The 16,953-nt window shown below is 40.8% G+C and overlaps 2 protein-coding genes across 5 annotated transcripts in view; both read right to left on the bottom strand.

The window, feature by feature from the left end:
* Positions 1 to 2,321: 2,321 nt before the first annotated feature.
* On the bottom strand, positions 2,322 to 10,659 carry PHLDA1 (pleckstrin homology like domain family A member 1). Its single transcript, XM_053978314.1, has 4 exons — positions 10,635 to 10,659; positions 10,170 to 10,257; positions 6,151 to 7,098; positions 2,322 to 6,043 (listed from the first exon to the last, which is right to left on the bottom strand). Exons 1-3 carry the CDS (start codon positions 10,657 to 10,659, stop codon positions 6,156 to 6,158), a joined length of 1,056 nt encoding a protein of 351 aa, XP_053834289.1. The 3' UTR covers positions 2,322 to 6,043; positions 6,151 to 6,155.
* Positions 10,660 to 11,624: 965 nt separating this feature from the next.
* Positions 11,625 to 16,953, bottom strand: part of NAP1L1 (nucleosome assembly protein 1 like 1) — a 28,687-nt gene continuing 23,358 nt past the window's right edge. For 3 of the 4 annotated variants that reach the window (XM_053977760.1, XM_053977759.1, XM_053977762.1), the window contains 3 exons: positions 16,644 to 16,676; positions 16,171 to 16,221; positions 11,625 to 14,430 (listed from right to left, as the gene is read on the bottom strand). In XM_053977760.1, the coding sequence (XP_053833735.1) occupies positions 14,395 to 14,430; positions 16,171 to 16,221; positions 16,644 to 16,676 (120 nt within the window). In that variant the 3' untranslated portion in view covers positions 11,625 to 14,394. The remainder of the gene's footprint in view (positions 14,431 to 16,170; positions 16,222 to 16,643; positions 16,677 to 16,953) is intronic. The other variant, XM_053977763.1, reaches the window with a different exon arrangement.

The following is a 16,953-nucleotide window of genomic DNA, read 5'->3' as shown; positions in this document are numbered from 1 at the left end:
ATGTTTTTCTGAAAGCCTAAACAAAACCAAAAAAAACCAAACACTTAAGCACAGAAACCTCACCCCCAGCTTTTTCTACAAGTCTGCTAAGGAAAACTTGTAGGTGCTGCAATCAAACCAGGCTGTTGAGGCAGATCACAAGCTTCATGCAGATGCCAGCTGGCACTACAGCCTCACTTCTCAGTGCTTCATACAGAGCTGAAGCCCCTTGCCTTGTAAATTCGATGTGTACCATTAGGCCAAGATTCCACAAGTAATCGAGCCCCATGCTGAGGTCCCAAGCAGCTCCCAGGTCCTTTGGGTGCCAGGACACCTTGAGGATATTCAACTCTTAGCAGGCCCAAAAGGCACCTCTGCTCCTCTTCAGCACAGAAGGCACAAAGCAACACTGTGACAAGTGTGTACCAGAGTCCTTACCTTACACATAAAAAATCCCACACTAGAAAGACAGAAAAAAACTTAACAAACACCTATGGTACTGTTCATAACTTTTTTAACACTTATTTCAAATTTATAAAAGACAAGCTGGAAGTCTTTACAATGGTTGATTTTATTTTAAAAAATATGGATAGGTGTGAAAAGTAATTTGGCACTTTCTAAAAAGGACTGAGATGCTCCTGATAGAAACAAGCAGAGGAGTAAAGGCTTTCATTGAATTTTGGTTTGGGTTCCATTACAAAGAAAATTGTTCCGTTTCAGCTGTGCTGTGAATTCAGTGAAATTGCATTCTTGTCTAGATTTCATCTGGGGGAAGGAAAAAACATTTAGATTGCTCTTCTCTTGTATTTTGTTTTGCTCAGAAATCATAGACATTATTTCATCTTCCTCTTCCTCTCCTTGCCATTTACTTGGGAAATATGAAAGGACAGAATGTCAGTGTTACCCTAATCACACCAATATTAATACTGACACAGATCATGGGCAAAGGTCTTGCTTCTGGTGTTTCATTCCTGGGTTTTCTAAATCAAAAGAGAAGCAGCCACCATTTGTGAGAAAGGTCAACATCTGTCCCAGTCTGGAAAAATTCTAGTTGATTTCAATGAACTTTGAGTCAGATCCAGATTTTCTCTCTGTACCCCACATTGTACTTCAGATGAGAGAAAACTTAAGAGAAAACACAAGTAAGACAACATTCCCTGTCAGGAAAATAATGGCTTATTTCTAGGACCATTTCATATGGACCATAAATACATAAGCCGTCTTATTTCATATCCTCTTAATCAAAAGATAAAGCAGAGAAGCATGTATTGATGCACTTTTGAAAAGATATCACCATTTATGCTGGAGCAGAAACAACCACAAATTATAAAACTCTTGTTCTACTATATTTATGTCCTTACAAAGACACTTACCACTGTTACTAAAAGCTTATAAGGGATACCTCTAACAGCTGTAAGCAACAGTGAGTCCTTGAATAGAAAATAAATTTAGAAATGTTTAACTGACTTTTAAAAGCTGATGAGCACCAGCACTTGTGAGAGGTCACATTTTTAAGCTATAATTTGCATATCAATATTAAGTCCAAATGCCTATATTTTGGGGTGTTTGCTATTGAAAAGAAAATTTGTACTTGTTACAATAAAAGCCTTTTGGAAGAGGTTACTGACATTTCTCTAGTGAAGGCAAACAGCACCAACAAGTCTAGGTCAATGCACAGTGTCACTGAAAGTAATACACCTTCAGCAGATGCTTGAAAAAGAGGACCTGCTGCAGTACAAATACACATCAGGGGAGTCCAAGACATCTGAGCAGCTGCAGCTCTACGGAGAGCCCAAAGCAGCACATTTTTCTTGTTATACCTCATTTCTTTTCCCATGAAGCTAGAAAAGAACAGGTCAGAGTTTATGCCAGATGGTGGAAGTGGTTTTTTCTCAATTAATTTCAGGTTACTTGAAATTCAATCACAGTGTTTAAGATCTATGAAAAAGAGAAATAAGGTACATTTAATGCTACAGTTTAGACTCCTAATGTCACACAGAGCAAGGCATTTACAGGTAACAGTGATGAGCCTGAATTCTGTGTCCCAAAGACCCACTGTACATGAACTGTGACACTGAGTGTTACAGAAACCAGTTACTCTTGGTGTGGGTGCTAACACATCACACACTGCAAGAAGCAAAACTGAGAACTCTGAGTCTCATAATTGTGCTATATATGAGACATTAATTGGAGCATCTGAGTGGGTCTTGAGAGAGTACCTACCCAGGTTCAAAGTGCTCCTTTTAGGCTCTTAGATTGAGCTTAAGACATTGGAAAAGCTTAGACCAGGCTTTAATCATCACAAATAGCCCACCAAACAACCATTCTTCCAACATACTGAGAGCTCTTTCAATAGATACCTCTTTATTTGAAATGGAATGTATCTTGAAAAATATGAAAAATAAATCACATCTCTCAGAAATCATTTATGAGTCATATTTACACACAAATTTTTTGGACGACACTGGTATTTCTGCTCACAAGAGGATATGCTAGAAAACATTTCGTACATCACTTCAGCTAAAATTCAGAAGCTGGCATTTGAATATCGTGAACCTTAAAAAAGAGGAATTACTTCAGGATGTCACAGAAACAACATCCATTTGATCTTCCTTTTCCCCCCAGTTCCTAAATTGTCTTGGTCACCACAGATTGGATTTTCTTGCTGAATCTGCCCTTTGATTACTTTTTATCTTTAATTACAAGTAATCTTGACCTCTTTATGAACACTGTCCCCACTTTAGCTATCTATACCAAGCATTTGCCTGTATGTGTTTTACCAGCATTTTTGTTTATTCTGTAATGAATTTACTTCAGCCATGTGCTGTCAGATTTCTTTTCGGGGTTTTTCTTGGAAGAGGAAGGACAACTGAATTTATTTACCTGCAAAGCTCCAGTAAGATGGAGCACAATGTGCTGAACCTATTTTCATAGCCATTGCTTACAAGGCAGTAATAGACAGTATTAAATCCAGATGTTCAAATGAAGACTATGCAGTAATAGAGGGCCAAGATGAAAAAAAACCCCAGAAGTACCTCTTATAACATCAAACAATTTCTTGGTCTAAAATTACTATCAGTCAAGAAAAACAAAAAACAAACAAAAAAAACCAAGACAACAAAACAAAACAAAAAAAACCCCAAAGCCCAAAAAATCCACATGCCATGAAATTCAGAGCGTGAGAAAGTTGTCAGACTGTCCTCATCAAACAATTTAGCCTTATTTATACTGACAGGGCATGAGCCACGGGGTCCAACTGTCCCCAGGGGACCCCAGCCAATTTGTTTCCATTCAGTTTCCAGAAGACAGTTCAGAGACACAAGGAAAAAGTTTGATCCTTACATCCATCCCACCCACTCAGGCTGGAGATATCAAGGTAGATTTTGTAATGTGACCACCTCTCACACTAGGAGACTGGCTGACACCAAATTTTTTAAATAGGTAATACAGCAGGCAATGACAAGCAACAGAAGTTTGTTGAACTACATCAGTCCAAAAGGTTTTCAGATCGTCCTTCAGACCAACTTAAAACAAGAAAGATAAGAGAGGGGTATTGACCTTGAACCAGTGAAAGGAATAGCAAATTCAAAATGAAAGTAGTTTCCTCATACCTTCATGTCAATTTTCTCACTAAAATTATCATCTTTAGCTTTCAAAGTACAAGTACATCCAGAAGAACAGTAAAATTTCAGCTTTATACTACATCCATAGACTTTTGTGGTATATAGAGGCTTGCATCCACTAAGGACAAGAATAACTGCCTGTCTCAGAGAAATACATGTGTCTCTGATCAAATAGAAATTAATTCTCATCAGTTACATTTATCCTTCAGTAGGCTAAAATGTATTTTAGTAGGTGAGATCAGCAATACATCTGTATACCTGAAAAGGTGGATTAGTTTCTCAGTAAACTGTAGTTAATCACTCTAAAGAGAGGAACCAAATTACAGTCTATTTTGTGAATCTTTGACTAGCTCATTAGAGAATCCCCTTGCAGCTCTATCATCCAAGCATTAGCAGAATGATAATGGCAGATGTACAGAGACATGGAAATCGAGTATTATGATTGCCAAGCCAGCGAACCTAATTCTAGAAGATGCAGGGCACCTTCAATTTCAATTAATCACAAAATAATGACTTTGTTAGGACAGCTGTAATCTACCACCCCAAGTTCTTCACGCAGCCTTGTCAAGGGCCAGGTCGAAAAGAAGCACTCAGGAGTAACTCCAGAGGATCATCAGGGCTTTGATTCTGCACCATAACATGCTTTGCTTGTCTAGGTATGTGACCCTGACACCTGGGGGAAGGAACAAAAGACAAGGGCTAACACAGACCTCAACTTACTCCTTACAGGACTGAGCTTAATCTTAAGAGTGCAGATGAAGGGATCGACATACATAGTAGTGAATTCTAAAATCTCCCTTTGAGTATCACTTCAGCTTTTTGCTTTAAACACTTACAGAAATAAGCTTGCACCGAGAACGTAAGGCTCTTGCTGTCAAGTTACACCTCATTTACACAAAAAAATGCCTTGGATGTGTAGCTTTAAAAGATTTTGTTTATATTAATGTAAATTGTAAAAGGGCCAAAAGCCATTTTCCTCAGCACACTAGCTAAAATAAATATCTCCATGGCTTTGACATTTTACCTTGGACCAGAGATAATGGACTACAACGCTCTGTCCCACTTGCAGCCTCCCCCTTTCATTTAAACCAGAGAACCTGGGTGGTAGCAGCACCCAACGTGAAGCCAGCCATCGTCAGAAGGCCCTGTCCCAGAAAGCTCACTGCCCATGCTCGCCTCCCCCTCTGCATTGGGCAAGGAGCTCTGACCTGCTCCCACCAGCATCAGCAGCCCAGTTCCACTGACTTTTAAGAGGCAGAAAAACACACACCAGCTGTGCAATTAGCCCTTTGTTTTCTAACTTCATGGCTTCATCAATGTTTTCAGAGAGAAGATGGCATGCCTCTCTCAACATCTGACAGTGCTAAACACCAAAATTAATCTAGTTCATCTCAGCTAGAGAGCAACTTTCAGCTTATAAAACCTGTGACCAAAATAATCCATTTGCACACTAAAACATACATGAAATTTAAAAGTATGGACTGCTTTAATGCAAGACATTAAAAAACCACCATGAAAATGCAACACAGGTTGAGACTTCAGATCACTTGAAAACTGAGTGTGCAGAGGGAGCCCTGAACTTGGATGGTAAGAAACATTCATGAACACTTCCCAGCTCTGGCCCACCAGCCTAGGAGCAAGCACACCACACAGATAGCTGGAATCCAACTCAAATTCCTGTATCACAAAAGAAATTGGTCAGATTCCTTCTCCTCATACACTAAACAGATTGGTTTTCATCTCAGAGTAACAAGCAACATTGCTTCTTTGAATAGCCAAGTATGAATAACTTTTTATCATCTTCCACCACGTTTAATTAAAAAAAAAAAAATCAATTAAGCCCCAGACTATAATTGTTGTTCTCATTAGAGAAAATAGGTTTCATATGCAGTACAGGTTTCAGGCAAATTTTGAAACACACATCACATTTTCCATGCTGGTGGAATATAGTGTATTATGGTAAAAAATTAATAACTTTTTTGTCAAATTGCACACAGTCAGAGTACCCAGAACCTTCCCAATCTTTCAGGGAGCTAACATGCATATTGTTTTTTCCTTTACCTTTTGGATATGGCCTACATTCGGAAATGCCTTGCAAATAACCCTTAAAAAATAAAAAGGAAAACAAAACCAGAAAAAACCAACCCTAATAAATAAAATAAAATAAAATACATTAAAATAAAGTTACAGTACATCATGTCTCCTAGAAGTCCCATCGCACCAAAAGATCCTTTCCAAGGTTCATAAATAATGGATTTGAAATGCTTCTCGGCACCGAGGGCGGCAAAGCAGCAGCAGCAGCTGGCTGAGGTTCAGGCTATTGAGCCACTTCTCTCCGGTCTACCTGCACCTCCAGCGTTTGCCCAGTTTCTGAGCCCCTGGAGCAGGTCCGTCACGAACGCGCTCTGTCCCTCTTCTCGGAAGCGCTCCGCGAACGTAACCTGCAGTGAGACAGAGCACAGAGGGCAGCCCGTCAGGCGAAGAGGCGGCGGCCGGGGCCGGGAGCCCCGCGGGTGCCGGTGCGGCGGGCGCGGTGCCGGGTCCGTACCTGCGCTAGGCGGAGTTGGAAGTGCCGCGGAGCCGCGACCCGTGGGGCGCCGCCAGGTGCTGCTGCTTCTGCCGGGTGGAGCGCACGGCCAGGATGGCCTGGCGGTTCTTGTACTGCACCATCTGCAGCGTGATCGCCGCGTTCCAGCCCTGCTCCTGTGCGCACCGAAAGTCGATCTCCTTCCCCTCGGCCATCACCACCGTGAAGTACACGTACTTGCCCTTCCGCTCCACGCAGTCCACCGTCTTCATGTTGGAGAAGTGAAGCTCCTTGATCTTGGCCGCCGGCTCGGCCGGCGGTGCCGGCTGCTGCTGCTGCGGCGGCGGGGGGTGCTTGGGGGGGATGAGGAGCAGCCCCTCCTCGGTGAGGATACAGCGCTTCTTCTTCCAGAGCTGCAGCAGTCCGTCGCTCCTCTTCTCCAGCATGCCCTCCTTCACCGCCTTACAGCCGCTCTCCAGCATCCTTCTGGAAGGGTTAGACGGCCTCCGCCCGCAGGGGCTGGGCTCGGGGTGCAGGCGGCACCAGCCGAGCACTCTCCGCCGGGCGCCGGCTCCGAGGCGGAGGGCCGGGAGCGCCCCGGCCCGCAGGAAGCGGAGCGGCTGCCGCCCGTGCCGCGGCGTGGCGAGCGGCGGGCGCTGCCGGTGCGGGTGGCCGGGGTTGTCGGCGGGCTTTTCCCTCCCCTCCCGCTTTTGAACGCGCCTCTCCCACCCCAGAGTGACACCCAGCGGAAACAGCGGCTCCTCCCGCCCGCCGGCCGCGGGGAAGCCCAGCGCGGCGAGAGGAGCGCAGCCGGAGACGCGGCGGGGCCGCCCGCCGGGCGGGGCGGAGGCTGCGCTCCCAGGCGGCAGCGAGCCCGGCCCGGCTCCCCGCCCCTCGCCCAAGGCTACAGCACAGCACGGCCGGGCTGCGGAAGGAAGGGGCTCCCCGCTGTAGTTAACCAGCGCTAGACTAATACAGAGAGATTACCAGGACACGGAAAATGCCCGAAAGCGCTCCTTTGCCTTCCTCGGGGTATTCCCGCACTATTTAGTTGAAATGTATTTCCTCAGCCTGCCTCCTTGGGCAAGAGCAGTAAAGTGCCCTCTTCTGTGTGTTTTCGATTCAAGCCCAGTAAAAGGGTGCCAGTTTCCAACGGAACCTTGATATTTAAGTGACCATGGCTCCAATTAACAAAAGAAAGCCTGAAAGAACTTGGTGCAAGAGCTTGATCCCTATGCTGACATGGGAAGAAGCAACTTCAAGTGTATATATAAAATAAATCTTTGCCTTTTGCAGCAGTTTGAGTAATGTCTAAAGAAAGACATTTGTACCACTTCCCTAAGGAAACAGTAGGACCTCAGTGCATGGAAATTGCAAAAGCAGACTAGGAAAAACACACCAAAACCAAACTGGTAAGCAGCTAGGAGCGTTTTTATCACTCTGCTTTGCTGCCACACATTTGCTTATTGTTTGGATTATCCCCCGAGGTTAGCTTTTGAATAAATTTGAGCAGAAAAGTAAAGTGACCTAAGGTTAATATGAAACTATTTAATTCTAAATCCTCTGATGTATTAGATGTAAATCAAAATCCCACATAGCTGAATTTGGTTGACAAAGCCAATGTAAACTGAATGCTAGAAGTTCCATACTATGTCTGAGAGCACTGTTTTTAAACATACATTCAACATGGCCATTAAAAAAATCCTCCTCACATCAATCTTGGCAGCTAGGAAGCAGATCATGCTGCAGCATGTGCAGCGTTCTAACAGATTAGAGAAAAAAAATCTAGAATAATGATAGCTTCAATGGAGCTTATCTCTGATAACATTAAAGGATTTCCTCTTTAAGTTCAAAGCTAGTTTTGATAAATCGTTGAGGGGTAAACAATTTACGGCAGTAAAATAAATTGAAATTTAGCTGGTTTACCATTTTCAAGGTAACTGGAAAACAGTCAGTAACAAAGGCAACTTGACTAGGCATAAAATAGATGGAAAAGGAAATCAATATCATAAACCATCCATTTATATAAAGAATAGTCCCTTCTTAGAGCTGAATGGATACTGTAAGATACAGGTCGTTCTCACAACCATTTCATGCCTATTTTAACAGAGATACATGTTAATTTTCAAAAGATATGAACTTCATTCACCAATTGCCTCCACCAGCAGTTCACTGCTATTTGAACTTAATTTCCTCACAGAAATATCTGCATCTCCAGCTGACTGTGCAAATACAGGGTGTCTCAAGAACAGCTTGAGTAATGTAAGAGAATTCCTGCCTTTTCACCTGTGTTTTGCACCTATTTCTTTCCTCCTGATGAGGTCTCTGCTCATGTGACACACAATTTTGAAACTCTCTTCCTAAAGCAAACTGATTAAAATGCATTCACTTATACAGAGCAGCTTAATAAAATACTGAGTTTATGTAAGGCATAGGGCACTAGGCTAAACCTACAGAAGACTGATTTCTAACAATTCACCTGTTCAGTTTTGGTTGCTGCTCACTGCTGTAAGCGAACAGTCATTTGACTCCAGGTAAATGCACTAACCAGTAGTGTGGAAACTCGCATTAGATTTGAGAGTGCACGTTACACTGTAACAGCATTCAAAAAACTCTTCCCCCACCCCACCATTCTGCACTGTAACACTTAAGGATATTAACATACAACCTGTATCTGTATAATTTAAGGTGAGTTTTTTCTCTTGTTCTCAGTACTGACAGTAAACTGCAATTAATCATATGAAAAAATGGAGACTAGTGTGGAAAGCCAAATATTTTCATCAAACATACAGAAAAAAAAAGAGACTAAATTCATTCTATTTCACCTTTCCATGACAAAGCACTGAATGTCAGATTTTGAACCCAACTCCAAACACTGATGGACATACTCTAATATACAGCAGACTCACAGCACTCTTTATTCCTGGTGAAATTCACCTAAGCATGTGGTCAGAAGCAAATACGCAAAACATCCATTTAAATTTGTACTCTGTAAGCCAACAAATATTAACAGCCATTTAAAACACACTATGTTTGCCCAAAAAATCCAGACCAGTCAAAAGCTACAAAACCAGTGCAAGATGAAATACTGGCAATTCCATGATAAAAAGAACAAAATATTGTGCAGAATTTGCCAGTAAAGGATAACAAACTTTGTTTTCCTAGATGCAAGTCAAAACTGAACTTCTGCAAATGTTTCTTACATTACTATTTTGAGAAACCACATTCTACAGGCACACTACAATACTACAATGAGATTTTACTTTACTTTTCTTGAAATATATATTTAAACCACTGCATTTATATTAAATGCTTCTCATCTGCTACCATTATTGAAGTTCCAGTAAATACTAGGCAGGTTCTGCACACATTCCAGAAATAGCTGATGTGAAGATGCCTCCTACTGTCAAACCTGAAATACTACAGTCTGAAGATGTGACCTTGGGTGCAGACTTTTCCCATCCAGCAACTCCATCTCACAGATACCTGTATATACCCCTCAGTAAATGAAGCATAAATGAAATATTTACCATAACAAACAACCACGCTGCCCCAGGTCTTAGCATTCCCTAAAACCCTGTCAGTACCAAATAAACAAACTGTGGACAATTCACCAGCTATTGGCATAGCAGCTTCTCCAGCCTGGCTTTTTCAAAGTCCTTTGCACTTCCAAGGCAGTGGTCTTCCAAAAATATTCCAACTTAAGTTCACACGTTGTAGAGAAAAACTAGGTGGTAGAGGAGCTTTTAAGCTTCTCAAATTTGACCACTGCAGTAAAACATGCGTTCAGAACAGTTTCTCCACTAGAGGGCAAATGTAAATTTGAGCAATTACTTGCCAACACTTGAGCACACAGAGGCAAAGCTCATAACAGCAAATTCAGGACTCAAGCACCTCCTGAGCTGCAGAGCCAACTTGTGTTGTCAATTCACAGGCTTTAGTCAGACACCTGCAAACACAAGAGCCCTTCTGCCATAGCCTCTCAGACCTTGTGTGCCTGGTATACACAGGCACAGAAAAATATGGAATAAATAGCTTACCTGTGGTTGGTGTACCCTGTCTTGTCTGCTTTACTCTGATTTTCCTGCAAAAGCTGAGACACAGGCCACCTGTGGAAGACTACCAGGCCTGAGCAAAGATGTGACAAGAGGATTTTAAGAGCAATGAGACAAATGCTGTGTGGAAAAACTTCTACCTCCTCTTGTTAGTGTATAGAAGTAAGGCTTTATTATTTTCAGTAGGTAATTTATGTTTAATTTAGGCAAGCATTAGCAATTAAAAGTCAATTACTTCAACATCCTCTTGAAATCTTGTGGGGAACCTCACACATGTTACTGAGCAGCTATTAAATAGAAATGAAAATGGAGATGTGGTTGCAACTTCTCAACTTCTCTGACCTGTAAAAGTCTTGGATTAGAGAAGATCACATCTGTACAGAAAAAAAGGAGAAAGCGCTGTAGAGCTGAGTCTACCTACTCCAACATCCACGTGGCTCTAGACCCAACCTAGCAGACCATCAAGGCTGTTCATGCTTCCATTATCAGGCTGTCCCTTTTGTACTGAAGAGTGTAGCATTTTGCTTCCTTAAGCTGCTTAGAGTGTCACAGCACAACAGAAGGCATTTGATGAACAACTGCTGCATATACACCTTTGGAAATAGGAAACCTTTAGTGGAAAGGTTAATCACACTCATCTGCATATAAGTTTCCTACCAATTTCCAAATCAGGTTGACAACAATGGGCCTTTTGAGTACCAGCTTGAAGATGAACACATTAATTTTCTGCACTTTTCTATATTCTGCTGGCTTTTTGCACTCAAAAAGCAAAACATGTCAGAATTACAGTATAAACTATTAGTTTCAGAAACATCAATTTCAATAAGCCAGAAGAGAATCTAAGCCTATGAAGCTAGGAGACATTGATAAGCAGTGTCGCTATGCCCAGTGTTCAAATAATCCAAGGTAACACTTCTAACTGCACCTGACATCACTCTTCTCCATAAAGTAAAACTTTGGAGTGCTAAGCTTAAATCTGGGCTCCTTTATTTCAGCATGCTGTAATTTTACTTTTTTTTAACATGAACAAAGTTATATCAGACAGGCAATCTCTTTAATTCTAATCTAATCTAGATTGCTGAAAACAACAATGAAAGAATTGCAAAGAAGCCTCCCTCTCCATCAAGCATAAACCCCAAAAATCCTTCCCTGTCATCCGAAGTCTCACTTAATTCTCCTCTTTCCTCCCACTTTCCCCCCCAAAATAATACTTCCATCAATACAGCAAACAAAATTGGACAGAAGACACTATTTACGCAGGTGTTAGATTATGGTGCATTTCTGCAACTGCTGCCAAAGACAGCAGTTTCTATTTCAGTGACACATTTTCCCAGCCAGAACCTGTTAAAAAGGTAGCTTACCCTCCTCAAATACTGAAGGAGGAGCTTCTCTACACTTGTATAAATGAAAAGAGAAAAAAATGAGTCACAACACTCCAACCAATGTTGAAAGTTTAATGTTCCTGCTACATACTGCCTTTCAGAACTGCTAAACAAGAGTGTAATTGATAACAAAACTACAGTAAGCACCAGAACACTTTTAATTTAACCAATGCCATAAGAACTGGCACCTCATTTATATTCTTCTTTTTGCTGCAGTCTGGAGAGCACAAGAACTGTTGATTTAGAACTACCACATCAATCTGGAGAGAAGCTCACCAAAATCTGTCAATAGGATGTACTCATGACCCTGGATCTTGCAGGCTGCAGGCGTGCTTTGACATCTAACAACTCCCCTTTTCAAACATTGTATCCCATTTTGTGTAATGAAGGTGTCAAATGAGAAAGTAATCAAAGAGCAAGCCAAATTTGTTAAGTAGTGAATTTTGAAACTTAAAACTTTTAACAGTTCATTTTCTTTTTAAAATACAATTACATGATGATGTTAGCAAAAATGGGCTAGATCTAACTAAGGACTTCAGAGACTTCCCATATCCAGAGGTATGAACCCCAAAGCCCCATCTTAATGGCTTCTCAAGCTCAGAACATACTGTCGCCATTTGGTCTCTACATGTCCTCAAGTTTAAACTTAATCCTGGGAGATGTTTAGAGAAGGGACCATGTGAAACCCAAACACCTGGCAGGGTCAGGGATAAAGGATAAGCATAAGCATATTCTGATACCACAAAAAACACAACCACATCAACTTTAACACATAACTACTGAGAGTGCTTGTTAGCCTTTTGTAACTGCTTTTTCTATGCTATGATCTGCGTTACCTAAAAAACACCCAAGATCATAGCTTCAATGGTCCTGCTTTACATACAGCTATAGACAACAAGCTCCTTCTCCCAAATCCAGAGACACCTGGAGAGGAGATAGATGAAGCCTGACAGGGATTCTGAAATGAAGCAGTGTGATATTTAGGCTTTCAAGGAACTAAGAAGAAAAATCAGTAACAAAACTAGAACAGTTTAGTCAGAGGACTAGAGCCGTATCTTCTTGAGGGGGGCTGAAGATTTAGAAGGGCACTTGGAATAAGCTTCATTCTGTATTACTTACCCTCTAGGCAAGAGACATGCTACAGAAACTCTTCCAGCAGCCCTATGTGGTCATTGCCTCCTCCTTGCCCTGCTCTTTTCAAACCTTTATGGCTAAGTGTGTAAGTGGCACAAAAAAACAGTAGCTACTGCACAAATAGATCCATGGCTAGCTGGACATTTCTTTCCAACACTACAAGGACTCTTCCATCCCCGAAAAAGCCATCTACTTGCTTAGAAGATCAGAATATATATATATATATATATATATATATAGTTATGTGAAGGACAAGACAGCATGGTGTATGGTAGCATGCTACTGACTGGAAAAATTCAGAATACATCAGTTCATAGCCTCTTTCAGCTCAGTATGTTTAAATTTACATCTCACCAAGTACCTCCACTGCTAGGCTAAAGGCAAGGTAAGAACAAGACGAGAAGTATCTTCTAGCCCATGTGTTTCAACTGACAAAAATATCCAATATGGACAAAGTATGAACCACAATGTGCAAACACAAGCACAGTGAACAGAACATTAGGTGAAGAAAGCAGAATTTCTTTGGGTTTGTTTCCTCCTAGATGCTTGATACAGTGAGGACAAACTAGAAGACAGCCATGTGTTTCCAGCACTCCCTTCGGCTGCAGGGCATGTTTTGTTCAGGACTACCTAGCTCCGTCTGCACAAACTTAAAATCCAAGGCACTTTGCTCCAGATTTCATACTAATAGGCAATGCCTTAGAGTCAGGCACAGCAATACCGAAGTCCTTTATCAGATCTAGCCCCACTTCTAAGAACTTGTCTTCTCTAAAATGGCAGTGTGGACCAATCACTGAAACATCAAGCTCAGATTCACAAGTATCACACTGCAAGTGCAAAGTACGGATCAAACTTTCCAAACTATTGTGTTTGTTTTTCAAATGCCATATAATTTACTTTTCAGTAATTATCAGCTTTTGTTTCTAGTAAAACATGAACTGCAGCATGTAAGATATGCATTACCGGTTTACACATGCAGATACACAAGTAATAAAACAAGACTAGCTTCTGAAAATACTAGGCTTTATTCACACCCCTGTGGTAAACAATAACCTTAATATGACGACTAGGTTTCTTTTGTAGATCACTATGTCACATAAAATACAAAACCCATAGCATAAACAAGCTGACAGTTATGAATGTTTAATGTGGGCTCGTTGGGAAATTAAACAAGTTATACTAGTCTTCTCAAGTAGTCAAATTCAAAATGCATCATCATCTCCTAGTTAGTACAAGTCACTGCCATTTCTATAACAGAGTAATGAAGGCACAGCTAGTGCAAGCAGACAAACCCGTTCAGACTACTGGGCTGAAAAAATACTTTGGTTGGTTCTTTAGGAAAGAGTTTTCTCTAAACAAATATTGGTCTCAGTTAACAGTTCTGATCATCTTCACAGCTGCAGTCTAATAGCTACATGACAAAGACTTCACAAGAACCAAACTATGTAGCAATGAATTAACATTCATGCTTTAGGGCATTTACTGCATTCTACATATTGGCAGAAAATTATACTGTTAAAATGCTAGGTAGATTGAACCTACATTTTAAACTGGTTCTTAAGTGTTCAATTTCTTTTTTTAACAAATTGGTTACTTAATTCTACCAAGATACAAAACATAAGGCTGTAAGTAACTAATAGTTGTGTTTAGGCTATTACAGTGCAGGTAATCCTCAAGGCCACAGACACACTGCTTCACTGCTGCTTGCATTCTGCTGGGTTTTGATCCTTCTGTTGAGAAAAAAGGAAATACCGGTTTACAGAAACAGTATTTAAGAAGAACTATCAATATTGCTAAGCATGCTTTCTCAAGCTGCAATATTCTTCCAAAGTTCTTCAATTTTTCCCTTGCATTAATTATCTAGCATTAGCAACACTACTGTCCTTTGGATGCAGCAATATCCACACTGCATTTATTTTGGCTTTGTTGGCACATAGGGATACAATCCAGAATAAAAACCTGTTCAGAACTTAGTGTGGTGAAGTACTCTTAAAGACACTCTAACTGGAAAAAGGAGAAGTGAGGTGCAGTAACAAACAACCCAGCTCAGAAGAAGCATGCAGACCCTCATGACAGTTTGAGACAAAAGAAACTTCCTATGGGCAGTAACAAGAGCATGGCCTTATGACAGAAGACCCTGTAGAGCGATGCAATGAAATGCCAAATCACAGTTCCTAATGCTCTTTTGCAATAAATTCCAGTTGTTAAAAAATTCTATAATGGATAATTTCTTCTGTTCTCAAAACAGACAGCCAGTAATATGTCACAGTAATATAGGAATTCAAGAAAGTTTTTGGGGGGGGCAGAGTTCAGTTGCAGGTTTTGCTCCACCACCTTCCTTGGTCTGAACAACTATTCTAGGAGCACAGTGCTTTGATAAATTCAGCTGGCTTACAGCCTGAGATCAGCTCGCACCACTACAGTACCACTACTATCTAGACCTTGAGCAGCTCTCTGAAACTGAGTACAGTCTAGCCCTTTCTCAGTTCTGTTTCACTGAGAAAAGCAATCTGAAATGGTGGAGGTAAGTCCAACTTGCATCTGTTTCATCTGGATTTCAAAACTTTCTTGACTAGGAACCAATTTGAACACACTACAGCAGGTCAAACATCACCAAGATGGCTGTACATTTTGATCACATGTTTGTACCCTGCCCTTCTATGTACAATGCTATGATTATGTAATTTTCTCAACAGTTCTTTGACAGTAGCAAACCATTCCTACTGAAAAACACTCATTTGAAATGACAAGCCCTTTTAACAGCAGGCGTTTTGGAATGCTTCACAGACTTCATGACTGCAACTTTCACCTACCACATCAGATACTTTCAGGTGGCCAGATGTACCTTTCCCTTAGCTATTAAAAAGCTATGAATTGAGTGGCTCACAATTGTTTTTCCAGCCTGATTAGTGATTTTTCCCTTCCCAAGGAGTAAGAAACCTCCCAGTTGCTCTTGGCTGTTCACATTTTAGGACTTGGCTGTAGATGCATTGCTGAACCTTGACTTCTGCTACCTCAAACAAAGAAAGACTTCCCATTTACCTAACATGAAAGAGTATATTTTGTATTCTGCTGCGAAAACCTGTGCCAGAGCCAGCTTGTAGCAAGTTCCCCATAGCTGAAGCTGGATGACACAGTTCTCTCCATGTCCTTACAACCATTTTGCAATTTTCAACATTAGACAGCAAATTGGTGCAAGACAAGTTTATAGAAAACCAAGCCTGACTAACCTCAGTGCTCAAAGCCAAAAGTTACTTTTACAAAATGACTCCTGGAGAAAGAACTTTTAAAAAGTTTCTCTACCAATTCTGCTCTGTCATAATTAGGCCTGAAACAGCCTCAAAACAAAACATGCTCACCCATAGGAACTATTGGTTTAATACTTAAACTAAAATAAAGATTCAACATACATAAAATTTTAAATGTCGGTATGCATACACAAACTTTAAATACTCATTTTAATTCCTTACTTTTGGTTCATAATCAGGATCATTTTCTTCATCTGCTTCTTCTTCTCCCTCCTGAAAGAAAACACTTAATATTTCTCTAGCTTATCCACATTTAGCTTCCGGAGCCATTTTCATGAAAATTAAGATTAAATTGTACTCAGAAATACATTCATTACCACTTTATGTTATACATATTGTATTAGTTAATCCTCCATAATGCACATCTTTTGACATCAGTGGCAGCTTAATTTTTAAGATACCTTAAAGGTTGTCTTAACTTGGTTTGGGTTTTTTTGTTGTTGTCTTGCTGGTTGGTTGTTCTGTTTTTTTGGGTTTTTTAAACTATTCATCTGAAATCCACCAAACAATATGTTCTATCTTATTTCAAAAGTAATTCTTAGTGTCCAGAGCACTCAAAAACTAAAGGAACTCTTATTCTAGATAACAAACTACAACAGGTAAACTATTTGAATCAAGGGTATCTGTCATCTTACCTCATCATCTGCCTCTTCACCTTCTTCATCATACTAGAAAAGAAAACAAATAGTTTTGATAGCATCATAAATGCAGTCATCTATAGCTCAAGTAGATGTCAGAGACCTCCATATTGTGATCTCAAGAGAATCATACAATGGTTTGGATTGGATGGGGTCTTGAGGGTCATCTAGCTCTAACCACTCTGCTATGGGCAGGAAAACCTTCCACTAGACCAGGTTGCTCAGAGTCTCACCCAACCTGGCCTTGAATATCGGCAGGGATGAGACATCCACAGTTTTTCTGGGCAACCTGTTCCAGTGTCTCACA

Source organism: Vidua macroura, chromosome 5 (genome assembly GCF_024509145.1).
Source record: "Vidua macroura isolate BioBank_ID:100142 chromosome 5, ASM2450914v1, whole genome shotgun sequence".
Taxonomy (NCBI): Eukaryota; Metazoa; Chordata; class Aves; order Passeriformes; family Viduidae; genus Vidua; species Vidua macroura.
The sequence above is the reverse complement of the archived record's forward strand: the minus strand, read 5'-3'. Positions and strand labels throughout refer to the sequence as shown.

Excerpts from the sequence above, each read along its gene's own strand:
- PHLDA1 (XM_053978314.1), bottom strand. The coding sequence starts at position 10,659 with ATGAACAGCCTTGATGGTCTGCTAG. Across the intron at positions 10,258-10,634 it reads CAGCCTTGATGGTCTGCTAG|GCCTGGTAGTCTTCCACAGG; the intron begins GTTGGGTCTAGA and ends ATCTTTGCTCAG. Across the intron at positions 7,099-10,169 it reads ACAGGGTACACCAACCACAG|TCTAGCGCTGGTTAACTACA; the intron begins GTAAGCTATTTA and ends TCTCTGTATTAG.